Here is a 24,574-nt window from a genome sequence, read left to right on the forward strand (position 1 = left end):
CCAGACAATCCAGAGATTGACATCATGAGCATCCATCCATGCAATTGAACTCCGTTGACATGCATCAACCATATCAGCGAGCTTAACCACACAATCCCCTTTGTCATCTATTACGAGAACCATAGGCGCCTTTTACAGCAAGCATAGATTGCTGAAGACCTATTCTAACCCAGATCTTCACAGGTATTTGTCAGTGGTAATGTTAAGATGATGATATACTTCTCAAAAGAAGTTAAAGTGAGTGAGTGTGGTTCTACGCCGCTTTTAGCAATATTCCAGCAATATCACGGCGGGGGACACCAGAAATGGGCTTCACACATTGTACCCATGTCGGGAATTGAACCCGGGTCTTCGGCGTGACGAGCGAACGCTTTAACCACTAGGCTACCCGACCGCCCCTCGGAAGCAGTTAAAGAACACCCGATTAAGCCCTAACAGATTAACCATAGTAATATGAAAGAATCAGGTGTCGTTGAGTGGTATGTGTGTCAGTGAAACTGTGGTACCATGCCAAATCTCTGGTTACTTCTGTTGCTAGATACTATGCAGTCATGTATTTCTTGTGAGAAAAGTGATTCTTAATTGCAGAATGCTCTTAAAACTCCCATTAATGCGGTTCTACCATCCCTGAAAATAAGTCCACTGCCATGATAAGTGAGAGTGAATTAGCAGATGTGACATCCGGTTCTGTGTTTACAATGTAGAGCAAGGTTATCTGTACATTTAACTGTTCTAAATATTAAATTTGGAACTGAACAAGCAGTGTAAAGTTTCAAAAGTTAAATTCAGCACAGTAAAATCGACAGGTGAGCTGGCAAAGATATTGTGTGAAGCAGCATTGTACAAAGTTTTGAGTGGGTTTTCGATGTGAATAAAGGAAACACTGACAATAGCCTATTAACAAGGTATGACGCTTCATATATTCAAAACATTAGTTTTTCACATCATCAAACTTTCCATGCATATAGCACAGGCATTGTAATTGTACAGAACTACTTCTCATACTTTATTAGCTCGGTAAGCGAAGAAGAAGTGGATACCCCTGATGAGTGAGTGAGTGAGTATGGTTTTACACCGCCTTTAGCAATATTCCAACAATATCATGGCGGGGCACACCAGAAATGGGCTTCACACATTGTACCCATGTTGGGTCTTCGGTATGACGAGCAAACGCTTTAACCACCAGGCTACCTGACCGCCACCTTCCCTGAAGAAAACTAAACAAGCCTTGCAAGGTTTAGTTCTCCACAAGTCCCTTCACTCGTTTTGATGCAAGATAAAAGATGTCAGTCACAGGAAAAGCGCAATCTCTCAGGCTCTCTGTTGTCACAACTTGAAATACACTCTTAGTGAATTTCTTAATGTGTTTACTGTCCACAACTTATTGTCACAAATACTTTGAACATTTTGAAACCTTTAATGTACATATGATTCAAAATGCCTACAATGATCAGAAAGCATTTTTCGTTCAAAAGCTCCCACAGTAATGTGTGCATCAAACCAGCTGTTTCAATAAGAGGTAGTTTTTGTGATTTGAAACCACCAATTGACCAATCAGATTCAAGAATTTTCAAATTCAAGGTAGAATTTGGATAAACACTGCTTGGAACAGGATTTCAGCAATAATGACTTGTCACCTTAATGTGGGAGGAAACCCAGAGTTATGCAGGCCCTAGACTTTTACCACTTTAGTCAAACCCATTTGCATACCCATACTGACAAACCAAAGATCATACCTGGGGTCAAACTGGGCTTCAAACCAAATACTAGATTTTTTCAGGTCAAACAAGGCATCTCTCTACCTTGGTCAATATGATCATCCATGTCACGATTAAGAGTTATGAAACATGACACTATAAATATCAAATACCTTATAATTGTATTTGGTCATAGTGTTTAAAATACCAAAACAATGTCGTGGAGAGAAAGTTCAATATCATTATCCATTATTCCTCTCAATAAGAATGAACTACACACATCTGTATCAGACTGAATGTTTTAATACCACACACTGTCATTCATTCACACATTTAGTACACTATTCTCTCTTCACTTATGAATGCATATAGTTCAATGACAGGGAATGTCACCATTCTTCTGTCCAGGATCACAAGCTGGTGTCTTTCTCCGACAATGTTCCAAACGCTGGCTTAGTCCTGCTTCTTACACACAGAAACTTGTATCTGGGCGGTGACCATGAATCTGGCACGTCGTTCATCGGACCATGGTTGTTTCACAGCCAGCTGGACACGGGTCTCCTCTTCATCCTACATGATCTGCTGCATCACCCATGGCACTGAAGACAAGAAACAGATATAGGAAAATTAGCTCTTTTTTGGTTGTTAAGCTCTCTATTCTCTCTAACTCCAACAGATACATCTGTGATTGATTTTACTGCTGTTTTGCAAACCATGATACAGGAAGAACCAGTTGTGTGCTGCACTGTTGAATGGATCATCCAATGGTAAAACTCTCGCCTGTAACACCTGGATTTTTTTTAATAATCCAAATCCCTGGCAAGAGAGTAAATCAGTTACGTAGGGTAAGGCTAGGTTTCTGTACACTTCTGAATTTTTATTTCAGCCAGGATACATTTCCACATACAAAAGTTAATTTATGCAGTACCGGTATACGAAACTGTCCTGGAAAAGACTTCCATCCGAATACCCTCCAAAAGATGTATATGTATGTTTTGCCTATCCATCTTTTTTAGGCATATATATTTTTGAGGGGGGATAAAGGCGGAAGTCTTACCAATGTCCCCTTCAGCTACATAAAATTGACATTGAATCACCTTCAAACTTTTAGAAGAAATTCCTTAACGGCAAATTCTGTTCACACTAACTTTTGAGGCAGTCGGAAGACTGAACTACAGTCAAGAGTAACCTATATGATGAGCATCACTGCAACATTAATTAACCCTACAAGAGCCACAAGGCTCGATTCTCGTCTACAAAATATAACGAACTTATATGCATGTATGTTCCACACGGCCTTGTTTCCTTACATCCTCTTATTATTCCACACGTGATGCCGAACATGATGACATTTTGTATCGTCATGATTCTAGCTTGTTTCAGCTCCACTTCTGCCCTCTTCTTATCCTCCTCGGGATCTCCGCGAGCGGCTTGTTGCAGACGAATCATACTCACACGTGTGTACACTGGTGAACGGGCTTTGTAGTGTCAAGGGGAGGTCACTCTGAAATACTGTTCTTCAGTGATGACATTAAACGTGTAAGAATGAATACTCGAAACAGTGGTTCAAACCCAGCAACGTCTTAATTTTATACAAATTATTTCTATCATTCGAGGAATTAATGGTTGACTCTATTTTCCTTATGCTTATTTTTATCATGTATCAACTCCAGAGTTAGCTAGACCATGGGTACATAAATCTGATGTCACACAATCGGAGCTGCTTGTGCATTTATCCTGAACGAGATCTTAAACCGCGTTTCACTTCACCTTATGATATCCCTTGTATAATCTCCAGGCCGCGAAAGGTTTCATCATGAGGATAAAAAGTTTATTAATGTTTTCACAACAGATTGCACTGGTAACTGCAGAGCCCAAAGTAAATTGATGACATTGGTTAAAACAACAACGCGTGAACTCTACTGGAAGATAATACATTGTAACAGAGACCATATATTTTTTCATGGCAACGACTTTGCTTTAGACTGAAAATGGTGGTAGTCCTCGTTTCCGGAGTAGATCTTGACAACCGTACTATATTTCTTCATCAAACTTGGCACATAGATAGGTCTAGTGGTGAACTGGTGCCTTTTGATAGTTTGGGATTTTTATATGGTCTCTGATTGTAACAACACATCCTGTTCACATTGGATATTCATTTAGAATCAAATACACCTAACATGTATATTCTGTACACATCCTGCTGACATTATACTTTTTGTTGTTGTGGCCGTAATGACTTTTTTTTAGGCCGTTCTGACATGGGGCCGTTTTGACACGTTTGCGCGTGCGTACCCGAAGTGATGCAGTTCTCAGACGTTGACCACTTCGGTGAAACCCACAAGCACGGGTATGGTGCTGACAAACCTAGAAACATAATTGGGGCGAGCCGGAATTCGAACCCGCAATCATAGGTTTCTGGCGTGCCCAAGGGACGCAACTCTTCAAAACGAATCGCGGCGCCTTAGACGACTGGGCCACCCGTGCCCTCGATATGAGTTTTAAGCGTGTATGATTTAAACTCTTGTGTTCCTGCACAGAAAGGAACAAAATTGTATGAATATATACTAACCTAGTCAGGTGTTTGCACCCATATTAATTAAATCAGTTGAGCTGATAATGTAAAGATTATTTCAACACACCATTGTTATATTATGTTCGAGTTGATTGTTTGAACTGTTTGCCATGTTGCCCAAGTGAAAGAATAAGACGCCTTCACATCTCCCTTTTTGATTTAAGTTACGTGGGCTACGAACGGGTTCGGACTATCGTGTTGAGGAGTATCTTGCTCCGGATGATCGGTTCCAGACTAACCGGTTCCGGATTATCTGGTTCCGGACTAACCGGTTCCGGAATATCTGGTTCCGGATTAACCGGTTCCGGAATATCTGGTTCCGGATTAACCGGTTTCGAAATATCTGGTTCCGGACTAACCGGTTCCGAAATATCTGGTTCAGGACTAACCGGTTCCGGAATATCGTGTTCCGGATTATCTGGTTCGGGACATCTGGTAAGTCTTTGAAAAGGTTTTCAAAATGGAAACAGGAAGGATGTATGAATATATCCAGTTATTCGTTGACGTGTCATAAGGTTTATAAATTCAAAGTCAATTGAGCATGTGCATTTAGTCAGGTTCCATTTCACAAACGTGCTCTTGTATTTGCACTCACATAGAAGTGTACCAACGTCACCACGCATATTTCCAGTGAACACTGTCCATGAGTGTCTATATTAGATATATTTAAGAAATGATCAACTGGATATCAGCGATTAGTTGTTTTAGAAGAGTGATTGATTGACTAACTGAGAGTATAGTGGCACTAGTTCCGATCGTGCCCAGGCGTTGATAAAAAAATACCCCGAAAATACTACTATCAAAACAAAACTCCTTATGTCAAGGGGAAATGAAAAGATCACACCTTATCACATTTTATTTTCATATATCAATACAAGCGTACAAATAGGAACAGACTAATCTAATCCATGGAGGAAGGGTTAACATCACGGTGATTTGGTTGACTGCTGTCACCGTGCCCTATGACGTGGATCGCTCAATCTCATTAAAAGCAGATCTTAGTTCTCGCTATGCTAAACAAAGATCTGAGGACATCCCATTAAGGGTCACGTCAGAACGACCTTTCATCCAACCAGTCAGAGAGTCGCTTACCAGATCACGAAAGTGACAGTCGAAATGTTTTGTAATCATGCAACCATGAAATATTTAACACGGGGTATTTCGAACGACAGTTACGGGTTTTATGATTATATCCATACAATCTAGGCCATCCAAAAGCCATTCCAGAATGTTCTTCTTATCAGTTTTAATTTTTTTAATCGAGAATACGTCAAATTATGTTTCGAAGCGTAGTCGCCAGTTTGAAACTAGTGTCGTAAAGCTCGAGAAAGCTGCCTTCTGGCTGGCTAATGTCGATTTGTTGTCAGTCATTTCATTGGTCTTTGTTAAGCGGTAGCGAAAACTAAGATCTGATTTTAATGAGATTGTGGATCGCTGCTCATACCACCAGTCACCGGTTTATCTTTAGTATTTGTTATCGTTCCGACGTGAAACAGCACTCATTCACTCCATCACAAGGGTCTAACACTTCTATTTTGAACATGCTTAGACATTGCAGATGTAGCATAGCAAAAACATCGAACTCACATCGGGCAAACCATAAAGGCCATCGAATGCTCATTTCAAACGCTGCATAATTTCAAAACGAGGCTTACATTATTGGGATATTTTAAGCGTCCTGGGGGTCGACTCACACGTCCTTGTTTAGAGAGATACATTCAATCAAGATGTTTTGGTGGTTGTAATTACGCTGGTGTCGTGTGCCCAAAGGTAATTCCATTGTGACGTCACATGTTACTTTAAGTCTTCCTGCCTTTGGGCATCGCTCGATGGATTCCTTTAACTTCACGAGGCCGGTGTAGCCACATACATAATGACACCGGTAGGGTTCACTCTGACTTTGATGCTGTCTGATGGTTTGACTGTGCCCTTAGAGCTGCCATCGAAGGGGTCCACCAAGTTGTAGCCCTGGGACGCTGTGAGCCCTAGGGCCTGGGCCTGGACGGTGGTAATCCTGGGGTAATGGAAGCCATGGGTCAGGACGTCACTGTGGAAGAAGACAATACCCACACTACCGGTAGGGAGGAGGGGACGTGTCCACACGTCGACAGGACCAACCTGAAACAACAGAGTTTATCATAATACGTTCGGTTCTAGGTGGGGGCACGGGTGGCCCAGTCGTCTAAGGCGCCGCGATTCGCTGTGCAGAGTTGAGTCCTTTGGGCACGCCAGAAAACTATGATTGTGGGTTCGAATCCCGGTTCGCCTCGATTATGTTTCTAGGGTTGCAAGCACCATACCCGTGCTCGTGGGTTTAACCGAAGTGGTAAACGTCGGAGACCTGCATCACTTCGGGCTTTCCTCCCACATTAAGCTGACACGCCGCGATATAACTGGAATACTGTTAAAATGGGCGTTAAACCCAACTCACTCACACACTGACTCGGTTCTAAGTTCAGTTTAGCGCGATTAAATCTACAGGTAACTTCCACAATTCCTTACATAAAAGATGGAGATTTTTACCGGACAAACCCAGAAATTATTGATCGCCCTATAAAATTCAATATCCGATGTTCCTAAGAATATTCCTTAAAACAGGTTTATCTGGTGTATTTTAAACTTTATCATTATCAGATCATTTAAACTATATTTTTCTCAGAAAATGGTTTCTTTTTCCCGTCTCCAGGAAACGTGTACCGTCATGATCTTCTTTCCCTGGACTCCCATCTTGTCCTGGTTGATGGCGATCAGCCTCCTGTTTTGTAGAAGAGCCTTCGAGCTGTTCCGAATGTTCCGGAGATCCGTCGACATGATGAGTGGCGCCGCCAGTATTCCCCACATCGCCATCTGTGTCCTCTCCATGTCTGGACTCAACCCGAAATTCCCCAGAACCAGCTGCAGAGTGAGTGAGTGAGTGAGTGAGTGTATAGTTAAAGCACAACAAGCAAGCCATCATCTCCGATTGAAATCAAAAGCATGAAGGTAAATTCGCTAAACGTCATCACAGCTTTTGTATTATATATTATTACATTAATCTACCGCAGGTAACCAGGTACTAGTATCTACTCAAGTACGGGTTTATTCGTTCCCCGACCAGTGGATCCGTTTGCATTCCAGTTATCATTATCAACTCCCTGGGGAGTATACAGCCTGGACGAATTCAACCTGAACCGTCATCGTGACCACCTGATCCCCAATTGTCTCGGCCATATTTTTGAATGGATGGATAGGCGGTTAAAATCCCAAATCATCAAAAGGCATCAGTTCACTAGAAGACTGATCGTAAAGCAAATTTTATAAAAAAATATTCAACGGTTTTGGAGTTCTGCTCCGGAAACTCTCACTGTCCGCATTGTCAGAATAATTTAAACATGTCGCCACGAAAACAAAACAAAATTAAATAAATTTAAATCCCAAATCATCCAAGACACCAAGTCACCACCCGACTGATCTGTATAGCTTGAACGAGAAATATTCAACAGTTTTAAAGTTCTGCCCCGGACACAGAAAGCGGACGGACGGGTGGGGAGGGTGTGTATTAATCTAATATGCAAATTGACTATTTGGTGTTGACAGTAACGTTGATTTGGTCAACCAATTAATGAAAATCCAAGCCACAAGGATTAAAATTCTACACACAAGTCGTCCACCCAAGACTTATACAAACTAAGATGCCACTATAGATGCATTTGCGGCCTTTCAATTCCCGTTGTTTCTACTCTGTTACGACAAACCATCAGGTACCTGGGCCCCGTTCCACAAAGCGATCGTAGCGCTAAGACGATCGTAACTCCCATTCTTTAACATTGGCTCACGACTGTCGTAGGGCTACGATCGCTTTGTGGAACGTGGCCCTGGAACCTATGCCTCTCAGAATACCTTCCGATGGTAGCGTCTATATTGATTGATAATGGTGTGCCAGTATGTGTTTTCTGCCAAGCACTAAGACGCCATTGTCAACAACCAATCCCCGTTTTATATCTATTGCGACAAACATGAATTAGACGGGTCCTTTTCCTCCCAGAATACCTTTCGATGTTAAAATCTATATTGATCAATGATGGGTATGCCAAGAACTAAGACGCCATTTTGGACATGCGATCCCCTTTGCTTTTATATTACGACAAGCATGGGTCCAAATCCTTGGAATTCATTTCGATGTTAAATTCTGAGAATATAATATGGGTAAAGAAGTAGTTTGTCACGAGTCTGACCATGTCCGCGTCGTTCCAGCCTCCAGGCCCCGCGTACTGGCTGAAGTTGCCCTGATCCTGATCCTGGAACTGTATGGTCTGCAGCAGACTGTCCCAGCTGTCCTGCATGTCTCTGTAGTTTCTCCACATGTTGCACGTGCGGCGGATCGCTGCGAAGTCAGGCTGCAACAGTTACTCTAGTATGGAATACTGTAAAGGACATTCCCACCATCTGGACCAATGAAAACTAGCAACATGTAAAGAAAACTGTTTTCATTGACTGATTTGACATGTCAAAATTGCGGGATTGCGAGATATTACATTGTGTGCAAACGTCCCTTTCTCGCTTTCCCGCATTCTGAAAAAAACATAACTTAACATGTACTTAAAACTCGAGAATGGTAGATCGCGAGATTCTGTCCAATTCGGCCACGCTGCATTTTCTCGCGAACTCTAGACACTGGACCATGAGATGATATTTTTTAGACGTGAGTCATTTTTACTTTACCAGCAATTTATTTAATTTTACATTATCTTAATCATGTCGTAGTATTTACTATGCAAATGAGTTTGAATAGAATATATTATGTTTATTATTTCTTGAGCAGCTAGGCATTTTGATGATATCTTAGAGTAGGTAAAATTCCTTACAATCTTGCCTTTCAGTGATTGATAATTCGGCCATTCGCAGGAGTATATCATAGGTCGGCCGGTTTTGTTCAAATACATCCCAAAAGCAGGATAACCTGCGAAAGAAAGAAACAGTTGCTTTTTTTAAATTCACAGAAATGTAGTCTTGCTGCACGTTGCATGGATGTGACATCTGATTGATTCTCACCGTAGTCCATGTCGTCGACGTCAGAGTTGCACCCGTCCATCTTCACAAAGTCTACGCCCCAGTCCGCGAAGGTCTGAGCGTCTGTCTGAAGGTAGAACTCGCTGCCTGGGTAATGGCTACACGTCTCGTGACCAAAGTCCTGGTGGACGCCGAACTTTAAGCCTTTGGAATGAACCTGTGAAAGTCAAATGTAAAAATAAAACAATAATATTATTTCCAATTCCAACACGTCCGTTAATACTTGTGCTGCATTATTAGTACCCCGGGCAATGGATCAGTGTGCACTTGCATTTCATTCTCAACTCCCTGAGGAGTATACAACCCAAGCCACCTTATGATACACTAGAAGGTTTGCAGGCGCCATCTCATCCTAGCGAGTATACATTCACTGCTGGGATAACAAAGCCACTTGCCTACGGAGATACCACATGAAACCTGTGTTTCCGAGTGGTCAGGACCAAAGAACTGTTAAGTCAGCTCAGGGGCGGTCCAAGTACCAAGTTGCCCGACTACCCATTGTTCTCGGTGCCTTAGGTTTGGTACCTCCCAATCTGTTGACTGATATTGGGAAAGTACCCGGGTTTGCTACCAGAAATACAGCCCTTCATCATCATCATCATCATCATCATCATCATCATCAAAATAAGGGGCGGTCGGGTAGCCTAGTGGTTAAAGCGTTCGCTCGTCACGCCGAAGACCCGGGTTCGATTCCCGACATGGGTACAATGTGTGAAGCCCATTCCTGGTGTCCCCCGCCGTGATATTGCTGGAATATTGCTAAAAGCGGCGTAAAACCATACTCGCTCACTCACTCACTTAAGTCAGCTCATGAGTCAATATTCCGGAAACGATCACCCATCCACCTTGTCTCCACAGCCAACGTGTCCATATTTACATTTTACAGATTCAAATGAGTGTAAACGATCCAGAAATTGAACTTCAGAAGAATCTCAATCTAACCACACGCACGATCGACATTCCCCTCCAAAAATAATAATCGCACATCAAAACCTCAAAGCCTTAAATCATAAGAAAGGATGTATCTGATTGCAAACACAAACGTACGTAATCTGCTAGCGCCTTCATCCCACCGGGGAAACGTGTCGGGTCGGCGTAGAGACGTCCGTCACTGTCGCGACTCTCAGCCTCCCAGCAGTCGTCCACGACGATGTACTCGTACCCTGCATCCAGCCACCCGTCAGACGCCATCCTGTCTGCTGTCTGTTTGAACAACACCTCCCTGCCAACACAGACGAGACATATCTTTGTTCATCTGACGTGAACAAATGGAAAAAAACGTCTGATTCAGGTCCAAGACGCTAACCACTTTGGTGAAATCAATAAGCAAGCCGACAAACCATGAATGCGAGAAATTCTGGGATTCGAACGGGTTTCTGGCTAAGGGACCCAACTCTGTTTAGCAAATTGCGGTGTTTTAGACGATTGGACCACTTCACGGTCAAAGTGGAAACATTCAAGAGGTCTGCGAAGGCAATCATTTGATTTGACCCCACAGTTACAAACATTATCAAAACGTTACTCGTCCCCGAAACAATGCAAAGGTACTCGTATCAAAGCATGATACACGCATCAAATATATCACGAGCGAATAACCATTCCTTGTTTGTTTCATTTTAGACAGCATCAAACGTAGGTGTATTCAAGAAATAAACGACTCGTGGCCGCTGTTTATCGTAAATAAAACACTACAGGGAGAATAAACCATGAGAGGCCTTCTTTGTTTTTCTGAAATAAGTTTATGTTTGTTTGGCATTCTAGAAGTTGACGAGAAAGTAAGAACAGGTACAACTTCATGGATGACAACTTCTGGTTTATTGCATATAACGATGTTTCGATGTAGATTCTTACACCGTTAAACCTACCTCACTACTCCAGCACCTCAACACACAACACCCTCGAGTTACGTCCACCATTGGGACAGAGAACAACCAACAACTCCCCTTCCTAGACGTCCTTGTATCCAGAGACCCCGACAACCAGATCCAAACCACCGTCTTCAGGAAACCTACCTGTACATTCACTTCAACTCTAACCCCCCGAAATATAAGTCTGGCATCATCACCACACTAACCAAGAGAGCCCAGAAGATCTGCCCTAGCAACCTTGACCATGAACTTAAACATCTGCAGTATGTCTTTCCCAATCTCAACTAGTACCCTACCAATCTCGTCAAAAGGACCATCTACACAAAACTACAGCCCAAACCCAAACCAACCAGACCAGAATCCGCCCCAATCACAATCACCCTATCCTACACTGGCAAGACCTCTCATCAAATCAGCAGATGACTTAAGCACCAAGTAGACATCAATACCATCTTCACTGGCTCCCCATCCCTTAGAATCATCCTCCACAGCTAATGGCCGCAACCCCCTCCCCCTCCAACAAGCAGCCATCAAAGGAGTAATCTTTCAGATTAATTGTGACTGTAGGGACTCATACATTGGCGAAACCCCCCGCCCAGCATCAAAGAACATAAGACTTCAACAGCCAAAGCGGACAGCAAATCAGCCCTCTCATACCACCTGCAAAAAGTCCCTAGCTACCAAATTCAGTTTGACAAAGTTGAAATCATCTCAACCAAACATCAGGACTTCACCAAAAGAAAACTCTCAGAAGCTTTAGAAATCCGCCGTCACAACAGAGATCAACAGAGATCAAGGGTATTACATCTCGTCTGCCAATGAAGATCTAATCAAGCAATAGACTATTTTAATTAGGACCCATTCAGCTTGTCACAACTGTTAAATCCTTTCTATCCTGGTCGTTAGTGTACGTCTGGCTTCGTTACCTGTTTGCTAGTTGTTATTCTTACTGTACATCAGGTTTCATCAAATTATCTGTATGTATGTACTTGTTGTCTATTAACCGTTGTTGTCAATGTTAAACTGCTGCTTATCACAACATATCAGGTATTGATACCTCTCATCGCTTGGTTGTTGTCACTCCAGCTTGATAACGGTGTAAGAATCTTCATCGAAACGTCGCCATATGCAATAAACAAGAAGTTGTTATCCCTAAAGTTGTACGTTGTCTGTCATAACAATCCTTGGTGTTAGCAGTCCTTGGGCGCTGTAAACCTGGGGCTGAAGGCTGCAGATCAATTGGACCCTAGGTACACGGCTAATTCTAGGATATAACGTCTGGCAGACATTGAGTTCGTAGGACTCCATCTCCGAGGCTGGATGCAGCCTGTAGGTGAGGTGAAATGGGGTTAAACGTCGTGATTATTGCACTTATATAGCGACGTGGATGTGTGTGTGAGTGTGTGTGTTTGTGTGGCTGCTTGTACTAGTCCGGACTGATGCCGATTTATAGTGCTAGCTCACTGAGATACCATGCCGCAGTTTAACATGAATACCCCACTCAGACACAGTACACTGACTCCGAGCCGACCAGTCCTTGTTTCAGCCCCTTAACGCCGAGCGCCAGACAGGGTAACAACAAGTACCATCTTTTAACGTCTTTTGGTATGACGCGGCCAGGGATCGAACCCCGGACCTTCCGCTCTCCGGGCGGACGCTCTACCACTAGACCACGGAGGCGGTCGGATGCAGCCAATAAGCATGCAAACCGTTAAGGGTGTACTCATCTTCCCGAGGCAGGCATGTCCACTAGCCTGTAGCAAAGCCATGGGAACACGACTTTGATAAATAGGCTAGTGGACGCTCTTGCCTCTGGAAGATGGGGTGTACAATACACCCTTCGTAGCTATGCTCAGGGCTTTTCAGCCACCAATCGTATTTGATGTCAGTATTATGAACGTACCCGATACAGTTCTCAGGGTCATTAACACAGTCAATATTACACCGGAATCTCTCCCAGTCCAACCAGCCCATGGGAGGGGTCAAGGCCAGGCCGTTGTCTAGACCCAAGGTCAGGGTCACGGCATTCAGGAAGAGGAGAACGAGCGCAAACATTTCTCCGTTGAATATCTGAAATAAACAGTATATATGAAGAAAAGGAGATGTGGAAATATACAGTATCTTGAAATTGGCTGAAACACAGGTTATAGGTGTTAAACACTAAACAGATGATACAACCTCGCGGCTTCAGCGTCCAAACTGTTGCAGATGCTATCACTGACCGAGTTGCACACGCTTTCCTTCAGATATCAGACCTGACCTTCTTCAAAGACTCTCTCGATAACATTAGCGATATGGACATGGTTATTAGTCATTGTGTTTCAGCTACACCTCTTATTCTTCTCTTCGTATATCTCCGCGGGCGGCTGTGCTACAAAGAAGACAATCTCGGTGAATATATGGGTCGAACCACTCTGTCAAGTATTCATACAGGCTTGATATCAACGCTGTTGCACATGGTTACAGAGTGACCTCCCCTTGACTTTATACGGCTCGTCTTTCATCAAAATTCATTTAGAAGAAACTTTGAAGGTTGTAAAAATATAAGTTAAAAATGCGTCTTTCGGGTGCATGGCATCTTCCAAAGGCAAGGGTATTAATCGACTATAAAAGTCCCGTTTCCACCCTTGCCGAACTTGGCTGGATTTCAGGAGTTACATTTTGCATTGTCCAATCAACATCGAGCAACGAACTCGACATCCGGTCCGTAAATAACATGGATTTCAACATGCAGATTTCGGTCGACTGCAGGCTTTGCAAAGCATTTGTACTGCCAACTGGGCGTCGACAGATATTGTGCACAACTTTTCATGTTTAAAATCGAGATGCTAACGTGATGTGATGCACTTAGCACGGTAAAATCCGTTTTATTACAACATAGATCTTGATTATCGATCAGATCGTCTTGATTTTTATTTGAAGTAAATGCAAGTTATATGAGAGGTGGAATCTGATTGGTCAATTGGAGGGACATAGAAGGGACATAACTCGTAATATTAAATGGTGTCGCTACGAAATTCCAACCTAGTTCGGCAAGGGTGGAAACTGGACATTTTTAGTCAGTTAACTCCCTTGCCTCGGGACGATGGATGCATTGGGACCACATGGGCCCCGTTCCACAAACAGATCCCAGCGCATAGGTAATCTCCGATACTTTAATATACACTTACGACAGTCGTAGCGCTGAGATCGCTTTGTGGAACGGCCCAGAAACAATAATTTCTACAAATAATGGACATGTTTTCTATCATTCGAGATACTAATAATTGAATCTAATTTCTTCATGATTTCTTTTCTTATATCTCGACTCTAGAGTTTGCCACAGCACGGGTTCATAGAACTGATGGACTTTGTTTTCAAGAAATATTTAGTTGGTGTTATTGTAAAGTCAATCATGTAACAAATGGTCTGAAATAGAGACCATTATATTTACATGGACAACAAGCTACCCATGCTTGTCGTAAGAGGAGACTCACGGGATCAGGTGGTCAGGCTCGCAGGTTGATGCATGTCATCGTATCCCAATTGAGTGGATCGATGCTCATGATGTCAATCACTGGATTGTCTGGTCCAGACCCGATTATTTACAGACCGCCGTCATATAGCTGGAATATTGCTGAGTGCAGCGTTAAACAACAAACAAACAAACAAATATGGGCAACAAGAGAAAACCATGTTCGTCATTGTAACCACCCGATCCACAATAAGCCGGATCTTAACACAAGCAAGAATACTGGAGAAAACATTAAGGTAGTCATGAAGGTCACTCCAAACGCTCCTTATTCCCCACAAGTCTCACGTTATCTATCGTGCTATTTGTCGCGTCACTGTCCATTTAAACATGAGCCAGAAGTCGAAGTCGTGTGCAGGAAGTGAATTTCAATGTAGGTCACGTGTTGCTTTAGGTCTTCTATCCTATGAATATCGCTCAATGGCATCCTTTACACGTGAACTTTGACCGAGCCAACTGGAAATCATTCAAACCACTGTGATTGTCTCCTAACTACATTGTCATTATTTAGGTCACACATCAATCTAGCTGTTAAGGAATACCCAAATAACATTGAAATAATATGTCTGTTTAACTCTGTTACAGCCTTTAGACCAAGGCAGAAAATGGGAAATGGACACTGGAAAGTAGTTCCTCTGTACCCTCTCTATACGTTTTCCTTGACCTACATAGCCTCGATGACCTTGACACTGACGTGTAAGTTCTCTCAAGGGCTGATTGTATGATGTCAACAATCTATAACTATATCCGATGTACAGTGTCAGTGGAACAATAACCGCACGTTATGATATTGCTTACTTTGAAAGGTAATAGCATGTGTCTTACAGTCGATGACAGTGAAATAAACCCACGCTGTCTCTCGCATACTCACACTGGTTAAAGCTGAGGTATTGTAGCCTGTAGCGTAAAACAACATGAAGCCGTATTAAGGCCGCAAGGTTGACTTTCGGGACTAACGGGTTCCGGACTAACGGTTTCAGGACTAATCAGTGAGTGAGTTGGGTTCAAGGCCGCTTTTAACAGTATTCCAGTTATATCACGGCGTGTCAGCTTAATGTGGGAGGAAAGCCCGAAGTGATGCAGGTCTCAGACGTTTACCACTTCGGTGAAACCCACGTGCACGGGTATGGAGCTGACAAACCTAGAAACATAATTGGGGCGAACCGGGATTCGAACCCACAATCATAGGTTTCTGGCCAAGGGACGCAACTCTGCACAGCAAATCGCGGCGCCTTAGACGACTGGGCCACCCGTGCCCCCTTCAGGACTAATGAGGTCTCTACCAAAACGTTTTCAACAACATGCAAATAGGAAGGGGATGTGAGTGTGTCCACTTATTTGCTGACGTCTCAGCATGTGGTTTCGTGAAATTTAGTCAGGTTCCGATGTATTTCATGCATTTGCTCTTGCATTTGCGCTTGCATTTGCACTTATACACAAGTGCGACAACGTCACCAGGCATATTCCGTGTGAATACTGTCCGTAAGTGTCTTATTGTATCAGATTAATTTAAGAAAAGTTCGGCTGCATATAAGAGATAAGTGGCTTTAGATGATAACACTAGTTCAGATCATCGTGGGGGCGGTGGGATAGCCTAGTGGTTAAAGCGTTCGCTCGTCACGTCGAAGACCCGGGTTCGATTCCCGACATGGGTACAATGTGTGAAGCCCATTTCTGGTGTCCCCCGCCGTGATATTGCTGGAATATTGCTAAAAGCGGCGTAAAATCAAACTCACTCACTCACTCATATCATCGTGGCCAAGCGTCGATAGAAAATCATCCCTAAACCACTAAACATCCTTATATCGTTCACACCGAATCCCCCTTTTTATCAATACAAAAATACAAACAGGAATACCCTATCTGAACAGACTGTCTGCATTTATCTTCTCAGATTAGAGTTGTCAAATGTTGGATGAGATTATTCAGAATGAATGAGTTGAGATATCCGCATCAATGTTATATCATGCTAAGGAAATTGGATGAAATTGGATATAAAACTGGACATCGTGATAACCTATACTCTTGTCGTTTTTCACATGCATAGATTGCACAAGATGTCGCTGATGACAGACAAATCTTATATATACAACGTATTTTTGACAGGATCGCTGACTTGGTTGATGCATGTCATCGATCCCAATTGCGTGGATCGATGCTCATGTTGTCAATCACTGGACTGTCTGGTCCAGACTCGATTACCTACAGACCGCCGTCATAAAGCTGGAATATTGCTGAGTGCGGCGTTAAACAACAAACCAACCAACCAACCAACGTATTTTTGACATCGCGTTTTTCTATTCCCCTGCGGATAATCACATGAATGGATGGTACAAGACCATACGTCGGTATATATACGATTGGCATATCTGTACATCCAGACCTTGCAATTATAGAAAATCTTCTCGAAATACTACCCAAAAAACATCCTTAGTCACACAAAAACACAACGTGTCACATTTTATTTTCATATATCAATACAAGAATACACATAGGAACAGATTAACTCATCTATGGAAGAAGGATTAACATCATGGTTATTTGGTTGACTGCTGTCATCGTGCCCTATGACGTGGATCTCTGCTCATACTTTCAGTCACCGGTTTATCTTTAGTATGGGTTATCGTTCCGGCTCGAAACAACACTCACTCACTCCATCACGAGGGGCTTACAATTCTGTTTAGCGTAAGACATGGTCAGACTTTGCAGATGTACGTGGCAAAGCAAATACATTGCTAAGTATAGCACACCCTCGATTATCCAGTGTGTCATATCGCCATTCCATTATGGCATCTACACTGAACCAATAAATTTAGGGATCATGAATTTTGGGGGGATATTTTTTTGTTATGAAGACTTAGCACAATTTCATATGGCAGGGATGACTATCACACGGCACAATCACTGCGCCAATATGGGCATATGATCAGAACAGGCATAGTCAAGTAATTATATGTTTTTAATCACCTGAATAAAAAAACCCTCAACAACATTAACACATCGTGCACATATTCGTAAAGGGATAAAGGTAGCCATCGAGTGCTCATTTCAAGCGCTGCTTATTCCCCAAAAGGAGGCTTAATGTGACATTTAAAACGTCATGGGAGCCAACCCATACGTCCTTGTTCAATCAGGGTTTTGCATTGGTTGTAATAACATTGGTTTGGTGTTCATATAGGGAATTCCATTGTGATGTCACGTGTTACTTTAAGTCTTCCAGCCTTTGGGCATCGCTCGATGGATTCCTTTAACTTCACGAGGCCGGTGTAGCCACATACATAATGACACCGGTAGGGTTCACTCTGACTTTGATGCTGTCTGATGGTTTGACCGTGCCCTTGGAGCTGCCATCGAAGGGGTCCACCAAGTTGTAGCCCTGGGACGCTGTGAGCCCTAGGGCCTGGGCCTGGACGGTGGTAATCCTGGGGTAATGGAAGCCATGGGTCAGGACGTCACTGTGGAAGAAGACAATACCCACACTACCGGTAGGGAGGAGGGGGCGTGTCCACACATCGACAGGACCAACCTGAAAAAGAGGAATTAATCAGTAGTTTTTTTAAAACGATGTGGTAATGAGAGTTTAGGTCTCATAAGGCCATGAAGAAACATCATGAAAACCAGGTCATGTACTTGATTGGGAGATAGACAAGACAAGAAACCGTTAAAATCCGGATGTCATTAAATTACAGATGGACGTTGTTTTACCGGATAAAACCAAAAATTCGTTCATCATTCATGCTTTCAATGAGCCGCACTCATTGGAATATTACATGTCATAAAAGGAATTTTCCGAGTTCAATAATATATTCCATTCAAACAGGTTTTGAAAGTCTCACAAAGACGCTCTATCGTCTTCGGGTGTTGTGAAATTAAACTACATTTTCCATTCTCGAGTGTTTTATTCCCGTCTCCAGGAAACTTGTACCGTCATGATCTTCTTTCCTTGAACTCCCATCTTGTCCTGGTTGATTGCAATCAGCCTCCTGTTTTGTAGAAGAGCCTTCGAGCTGTTCCGAATGTTCTGGAGATCCGTCGACATGAGGAGTGGCGCCGCCAGTATTCCCCACATCGCCATCTGTGTCCTCTCCATATCTGGACTCAACCCGAAGTTCCCCAGAATCAGCTGCAGAGTGAGTGAGTGAGTGAGTGAGTGAGTGACTATAGAGTTAAAGCACAACAAGCAAACCATCATCTCCGATTGTAATCAAAAGTATGAAGGCGAATCCGCCGAGCGTCTTCACAGCTTGGACCAATTCAAACCGAACCGTTATCGTGCTTACCATTCGTGACCCACTCGTGTTATTCCGTATAGCTTCTTGCAGGTTAGGGAAACTGGCGAGTGATGGCGAATGTTTGGCCACCTGATTGCCATTTTTCTAGGCTACGTCCACATTAATGAATGGATAGACAGATGGCGACCCCCTGTCTGAAATTCTTGTCCTTTACGACAAACATGAATTAAATGGGTCCTTCTCAGACTTCTTTTCGAAGTTAAAGTCTATATTGATCAATGATGTGTAGACCAAGAATCAAGACGCCATTGTGGACATGCGATCCCCTTTGCTTTTCTATTACGACAAGCATGGGTCCAAATCCTTGGAATTCATTTCGATGTTATATTCAAAGAATATTATATGGGTACAGAAGAAGTCAGTGAAGAGTCTGACCATGTCCGGGTCGTTCCAGCCTCCAGGCCCCGCGTACTGGCTGAAGTTGCCCTGGTCCTGATCCTGGAACTGTATGGTCTGCAGCAGACTGTCCCAGCTGTCCTGGATGTCCTTGTTAGTTCTCCACGTGTTGCACGTGCGGCGGACTGCTGCGTAGTCAGGCTGAAACAGTTGAGATCTCGATCTGTTAATTGTTGAGCCTTAATTCGCTAGTGCCACATTTATTGTTAATTATGAATGTGATAACATTCTTATTTGTACACATGCTTGTGCTTATCAATAAGCCGAGGCATTGTGCCGATGAAACCTAAATTAATAATAGATAATAAAGTGTTATCTTATCTAAACTTTGAAAACTGTCTCAATATGTAAAGTATACACAATGTTACATTCTTCTTGAGCAGCTAGACATTTTGATGATATCTTAGAGTACGTAAAATTCCTTACAATCTTGAAGTGTTTCACTGATTGATAAAACGGCCATTCACAGGAGTAGATCATAGGTCGGCCGGTTTTGTTCAAAAACATCCCAAAAGCAGGATAACCTGCGAAATAAAGAAAGAAGTGCTTTGTACAATTCACAGAAATGTAGTCTTGTGGCTCATCTGCGGATAAAAGTGGTTTTTACTGTCCAAATATCCGACAGCCTTGAAATGACATCTGTCTGATTCTCACCGTAGTCCATGTCGCCGAGGTCAGAGTTGCACCCGTCCATCTTCACAAAGTCTACGCCCCAGTCCGCAAAGGTCTGAGCGTCTGTCTGAAGGTAGAACTCGCTGCCTGGGTAATGGCTACACGTCTCGTGACCAAAGTCCTGGTGGACGCCGAATTTTAAGCCTTGGGAATGAACCTGTGAAAATCAAATGTAAAAATAAAACAATAATATTATTTCCGATTCCAATACGTCCGTTAATACTTGTGCTGCATTATTAGCACCCCGGTCAATGGATCAGTGTGCACTTGCATTTCATTCTCAGGAACCTGTGAAAGTCAAATGTAAAAATGATAATTAAATAATAAGTAAAAAGTCCGCTAACAGTCATAGGTTGATAATGAGTGAATGTTCAATCTGTTGTTTTTTTACCCCGTTTAATGGATCATTCTCAGCTCCCTGAGGATTATACAACCCATGATGCCTTATGATGCACTGGACGGTTTACAGGTGCCGTGATGCTGGGTGAGCTAAGTCGTATTTCGGACATAGAAACCTGTGTTTTAGAGTGGGCAAGACCGGAATTCTATTTAATCGGCTCATGAGTCTATATAACCGAACCCGGTCACCCATGCACCTTCTCTCCGCGATCACAGTGCTCACATCTGCATTTCACAGATTCAGATGTGTGTCAATGATCCAGAAATTGAACCTCTCACTCTCTAAAAACACGCACGATCGACATCCTCTGCCAAAGAGGTCAGAGAAGAAAATCGGACATCAAAACCTCAAAGCCTTAAATCATAAGAAAGGATGTATCTGGTTTCAAACCCAAACGTACGTAATCTGCTAGCGCCTTCATCCCACCGGGGAAACGTGTCGGGTCGGCGTAGAGACGTCCGTCACTGTCGCGACTCTCAGCCTCCCAGCAGTCGTCAACAATGAGGTACTCGTACCCCGCATCCAGCCAGCCGTCAGACGCCATCCTGTCTGCTGTCTGTTTGAACAACAACTCCCTGCCAACACAGACGAGACATATCTTTGTTCATCTGACGTTAAACAAACGGAAACTGCGATGTTGGATGCAGGACCAAGACATTTACCACTTTGGTGAACTCTACAAGAATGGGTATGGTGCTGACAAACCAAGAATCTTGCGATTTGGGGATTCGAACCCATGGGTTTCTGGCTAAGGGACCCAATTCAACACAAGATGCCCCTCATTAGACGATTGAACCTCCCGTAAGAGCAAGGTTAAAGCATTCAGGAAGAGAACTACCACACACACATTTCTCCGGTGGGGCAATATGTTAAACAGCACATACACTGCCGGGCAAAAGAAAGTATACACTTGAAAAATAATTTGACGTTTGTGATCAAACGTTACTAGGCTGAAATTAGTCGCCGCAATAATTCAAAGGTCCATCACACCTCTATCATACCCGTATCAAATCATCCATCGCATAACCATTTGTTGTTTGTTATATTTTAGTCACTTGAGTGTGTACTTTTCTTTGCACGGCAGTGTATTAGACACGGATCATATATACATACAACCCATTTCTCTGCATGTGAGGTAATATCAAGATACTTTTACGTTCATTGTTTTTCTGACATAACATTCCTTGGTAGTAGCAGTCCTTGGGCATTGTCACCTAGGACTGAATGTCTAAGGTCACTGGATATACTTGTCCTTGGCCACTAATTCTAGAATATAATGTATTGCTGACATTGTGTAGGACTGTCCTACGACATTGGATGGCGAGAAATAAAGTAAAACTACAGATGGCCTTATGCTGTTATTTTGAGTCTTCAAATAGAAATGCACACGGAGGTGGTTGAAAAGTTCTGAGCCAAACTACGATGGACTTCGTTGACGAAGTTGGTTGCTAATTATCTTCCCAAATGATCCCCCGCGAGGTCCACACACTTCTGCCAATGATTCTGGAGTGCTTGGATCCTACTTTAGAAGGCGTCCTCCTGGTGTAAAAAGTCATCCACACAGAAATGATGTCATTTGCATAATACTTGCCCGAAGTTCTTTTTTCAAGTTTTAGAAGGTGAAATGTGATGGTGCCAAATCTGGTGAATACGGAGGATGTTCAAAGAGTTAAAAGCCACAGTCTTGTATTGCCACAATAGCAAAAACAGACGTATGCACAGATGAATTGTCCTTGTGGAACACAGGCCTTAAGTGAGTCTTCAACGATGCTTAGCCTTGATATTCACGATGTGCCTACTGTATTGGCCATGCGACGTGTTTTGAGTCGTCGATCATCCGTAATAATATCATCATTTTCTTCATTGGTGGCAGTTGAATTCCTTATCATAGAACAGCTTCGAGGTTCCCCGTTTTGAACTCCGCTATCCTTTTCCTAGCAGTGGAAAGGAAGAAGCATCATCATCTAAAGTTGACACCATGTCTGCAATGCTGGCTGTTGGAGTTACCCTTTCAGTTGGAGATTCTTGATGACAGCTCTGTAGCTAATAATAGTGTAGCGCTATGAGCATCCACTGGGTGAATGGAATCTGGCGCATTATAAATACACTTATTATTATTAGCCAGTGTTGTCAATTCTTATCAACAGAGAACACCTGTCCACTTTGATGCCTGCAGAAATATGTTGCCTGGTTGTGTATTTGGTTCAAATGCATCCCGCAAGCAGGGAAGTATTGTGCTTAATTCATGCAAACCGTTAAGGGTGTACTATACTTCCTTCGTATTTAGTCGCAGAACTTTTCAGCCACCTTTCGAATTATGAACGTACCCGATACAGTTCTCAGGGTCATTAACACAGTCAATATTACACCGGAATCGCTCCCAGTCCAACCAGCCCATGGGAGGGGTCAAGGCCAGGCCGTTGTCTAGACCTAAGGTCAAGGTCACGGCATTCAGGAAGAGGAGAACGAGCGCAAACATTTCTGTGGTGAATCTCTGCAACAAACAGCATATATGAGGAAACTTTTTTTAATGAGGATATTTGAGGATATGATTATCTGGAGGGGTTTTAAACACTAAACAGGTGATACAAACTTGCGGTTTTAGCGTCCCGACTGTTGCAGATGCTCCCTTTGACCGACTTGCGCAAGCTTACCTTCGGATATCAGACGTGACCTTCCAATCTTGATAACACTCGCGATAGCGACATCGTTTACAGTCAGTGTGCAACACTGTCACTGTGACGTATTTGCTGCACCATTTGTAGGAACGCTTATGACACATTATTAATATTGATGATGATGATGATGATGATGTCAATCACATTACTGTCGAAAGAGACTGAAAATTCAATGATATAAATAATTTCATTGGATTTATCAAAAAAGGACAAGATCAGGTTGGTTGGCCTGGATAGTCTAAGGCTGTATACGGGCCTATTCCAAAGAATTTTGTATTGATCATTTTCCATGACGCCCACTACATATTCCGGGTCGTACCATGGATGGACCTTTGTGTCAAAACCACAAGCATGGCGAAGACGGTAATAAAATGATCGAGCTTCTCCATCATGTCGCTTAAGATACTGTTGTTGTTATTATTATCATTATCATTATTATTATTATTAAGTTCATTATGACTAGACACACACGAACCACCTGTTAAGAAGCTGATCTATGGCATGAAGGCGTTGCCTGGTAACGTAAGATAATTATAGTATATTATTAGAAAGGATGCGAGTGAAAATAAAATATGACCCTATGCATGCCCATGGACTAAAAATAATAAAACAAACTACTTTCACGACATTACTCTTTTCCGCACACAGTGTTTTGGGGTGCCAAGTGACCTTACAGCAGTTGCCTATGCGTATTGCCGTCCAGTGTCACCATGGTCAGTCTGAGACATTACTCTTCAACTCGCATGGCCGTGAGGTTTCGCTAAGTACAGGATCAATGGGTCCAATGACAGTTCATACCAACATGGACATTATAGTACCGCCGCAAACGCATACAAGCATAAACACAAAGTGTGATACTCACATAAACTTTACTGAGCTTCAATCCATCTCTGAATACTCAACTCGGGTTCGACTCGATCGACTGGTTGTAAAACCCGCACCACTCTCATTACGATGAAGCCATCTTTATCAATTGTTCGCGCTCTTTGTCACATCTCTCACATGTCCTGAGACATCATTTTAATTTGTTAAAAACTTATCAGACTACGATCACGCGTTTGTCTCGTGATCGCAAATTACTGACAACTACACACTGGTGATTCGCCGTTTACTGATTCGCTTAATGATCTTATGTCTTCTGTTTATCTTGATTTATCCAAACCCAACTATAACATCGAAATTACCGCGAGATTAGCCACCATTTTGAATGTTTAATTTGTTTGAATTTTGTGATGCATTTTTACATGTATAAAGAGATTAAAGAGGTTTATATTCATAGTCCAATACACACATCTTCGAGGTCAATGTAAGCAAATGTGTTGTCTGAAAGTCAGTTGTTTTATCAGCAAATGGCCTTGGCTCAACCATCAGACAACGATCAAGTGGGAGAGTCATGCTAGATACTAACTGAACGTCCTTGACACTGTTTCCTGTCA

At 42.7% G+C, this 24,574-nt stretch overlaps 2 protein-coding genes and 1 long non-coding RNA gene across 3 annotated transcripts; all 3 read right to left on the minus strand.

Annotated features, from left to right (window-relative positions):
• Positions 1 to 1,915: 1,915 nt before the first annotated feature.
• Positions 1,916 to 3,176, minus strand: LOC139450502 (uncharacterized). The gene is made up of 2 exons (XR_011652229.1): positions 3,008 to 3,176; positions 1,916 to 2,296 (listed from the first exon to the last, which is right to left on the minus strand). It is a non-coding gene; the product is annotated as an uncharacterized lncRNA (long non-coding RNA).
• Positions 3,177 to 5,209: 2,033 nt separating this feature from the next.
• LOC139449845 (alpha-N-acetylgalactosaminidase-like) lies at positions 5,210 to 13,251 on the minus strand. Its single transcript, XM_071231401.1, has 7 exons — positions 13,093 to 13,251; positions 10,369 to 10,543; positions 9,304 to 9,478; positions 9,117 to 9,211; positions 8,487 to 8,648; positions 6,970 to 7,167; positions 5,210 to 6,390 (listed from the first exon to the last, which is right to left on the minus strand). Exons 1-7 carry the CDS (start codon positions 13,242 to 13,244, stop codon positions 6,118 to 6,120), a joined length of 1,230 nt encoding a protein of 409 aa, XP_071087502.1. The 5' UTR covers positions 13,245 to 13,251; the 3' UTR covers positions 5,210 to 6,117.
• Positions 13,252 to 17,631: 4,380 nt separating this feature from the next.
• On the minus strand, positions 17,632 to 24,070 carry LOC139449545 (alpha-N-acetylgalactosaminidase-like). The gene is made up of 8 exons (XM_071230988.1): positions 24,001 to 24,070; positions 22,788 to 22,954; positions 20,861 to 21,035; positions 20,043 to 20,217; positions 19,815 to 19,912; positions 19,368 to 19,529; positions 18,626 to 18,823; positions 17,632 to 18,226 (listed from the first exon to the last, which is right to left on the minus strand). The coding sequence occupies exons 2-8, from the start codon at positions 22,937 to 22,939 to the stop codon at positions 17,954 to 17,956; spliced, it is 1,233 nt and encodes a 410-aa protein (XP_071087089.1). The 5' UTR covers positions 22,940 to 22,954; positions 24,001 to 24,070; the 3' UTR covers positions 17,632 to 17,953.
• Positions 24,071 to 24,574: the final 504 nt, after the last annotated feature.

The sequence above is a fragment of the Haliotis cracherodii genome, unplaced genomic scaffold, assembly GCF_022045235.1.
Source record: "Haliotis cracherodii isolate W230 unplaced genomic scaffold, xgHalCrac1.p SCAF_8, whole genome shotgun sequence".
Classification (NCBI taxonomy): domain Eukaryota; kingdom Metazoa; phylum Mollusca; class Gastropoda; order Lepetellida; family Haliotidae; genus Haliotis; species Haliotis cracherodii.

Excerpts from the sequence above, each read along its gene's own strand:
- LOC139449845 (XM_071231401.1), bottom strand. The coding sequence starts at position 13,244 with ATGTTTGCGCTCGTTCTCCTCTTCCTGAATGCCGTGACCCTGACCTTG. Across the intron at positions 10,544-13,092 it reads GACCCTGAGAACTGTATCGG|GGAGGTGTTGTTCAAACAGA; the intron begins GTACGTTCATAA and ends CTGTGTTGGCAG. Across the intron at positions 7,168-8,486 it reads GCTGGAACGACGCGGACATG|CTGGTTCTGGGGAATTTCGG; the intron begins GTCAGACTCGTG and ends CTCACTCTGCAG.
- LOC139449545 (XM_071230988.1), bottom strand. The coding sequence starts at position 22,939 with ATGTTTGCGCTCGTTCTCCTCTTCCTGAATGCCGTGACCTTGACCTTA. Across the intron at positions 19,913-20,042 it reads CCTCGGCGACATGGACTACG|GTTATCCTGCTTTTGGGATG; the intron begins GTGAGAATCAGA and ends TTTATTTCGCAG. Across the intron at positions 19,530-19,814 it reads CAGTGAAACACTTCAAGATT|CCTGACTACGCAGCAGTCCG; the intron begins GTAAGGAATTTT and ends CAACTGTTTCAG.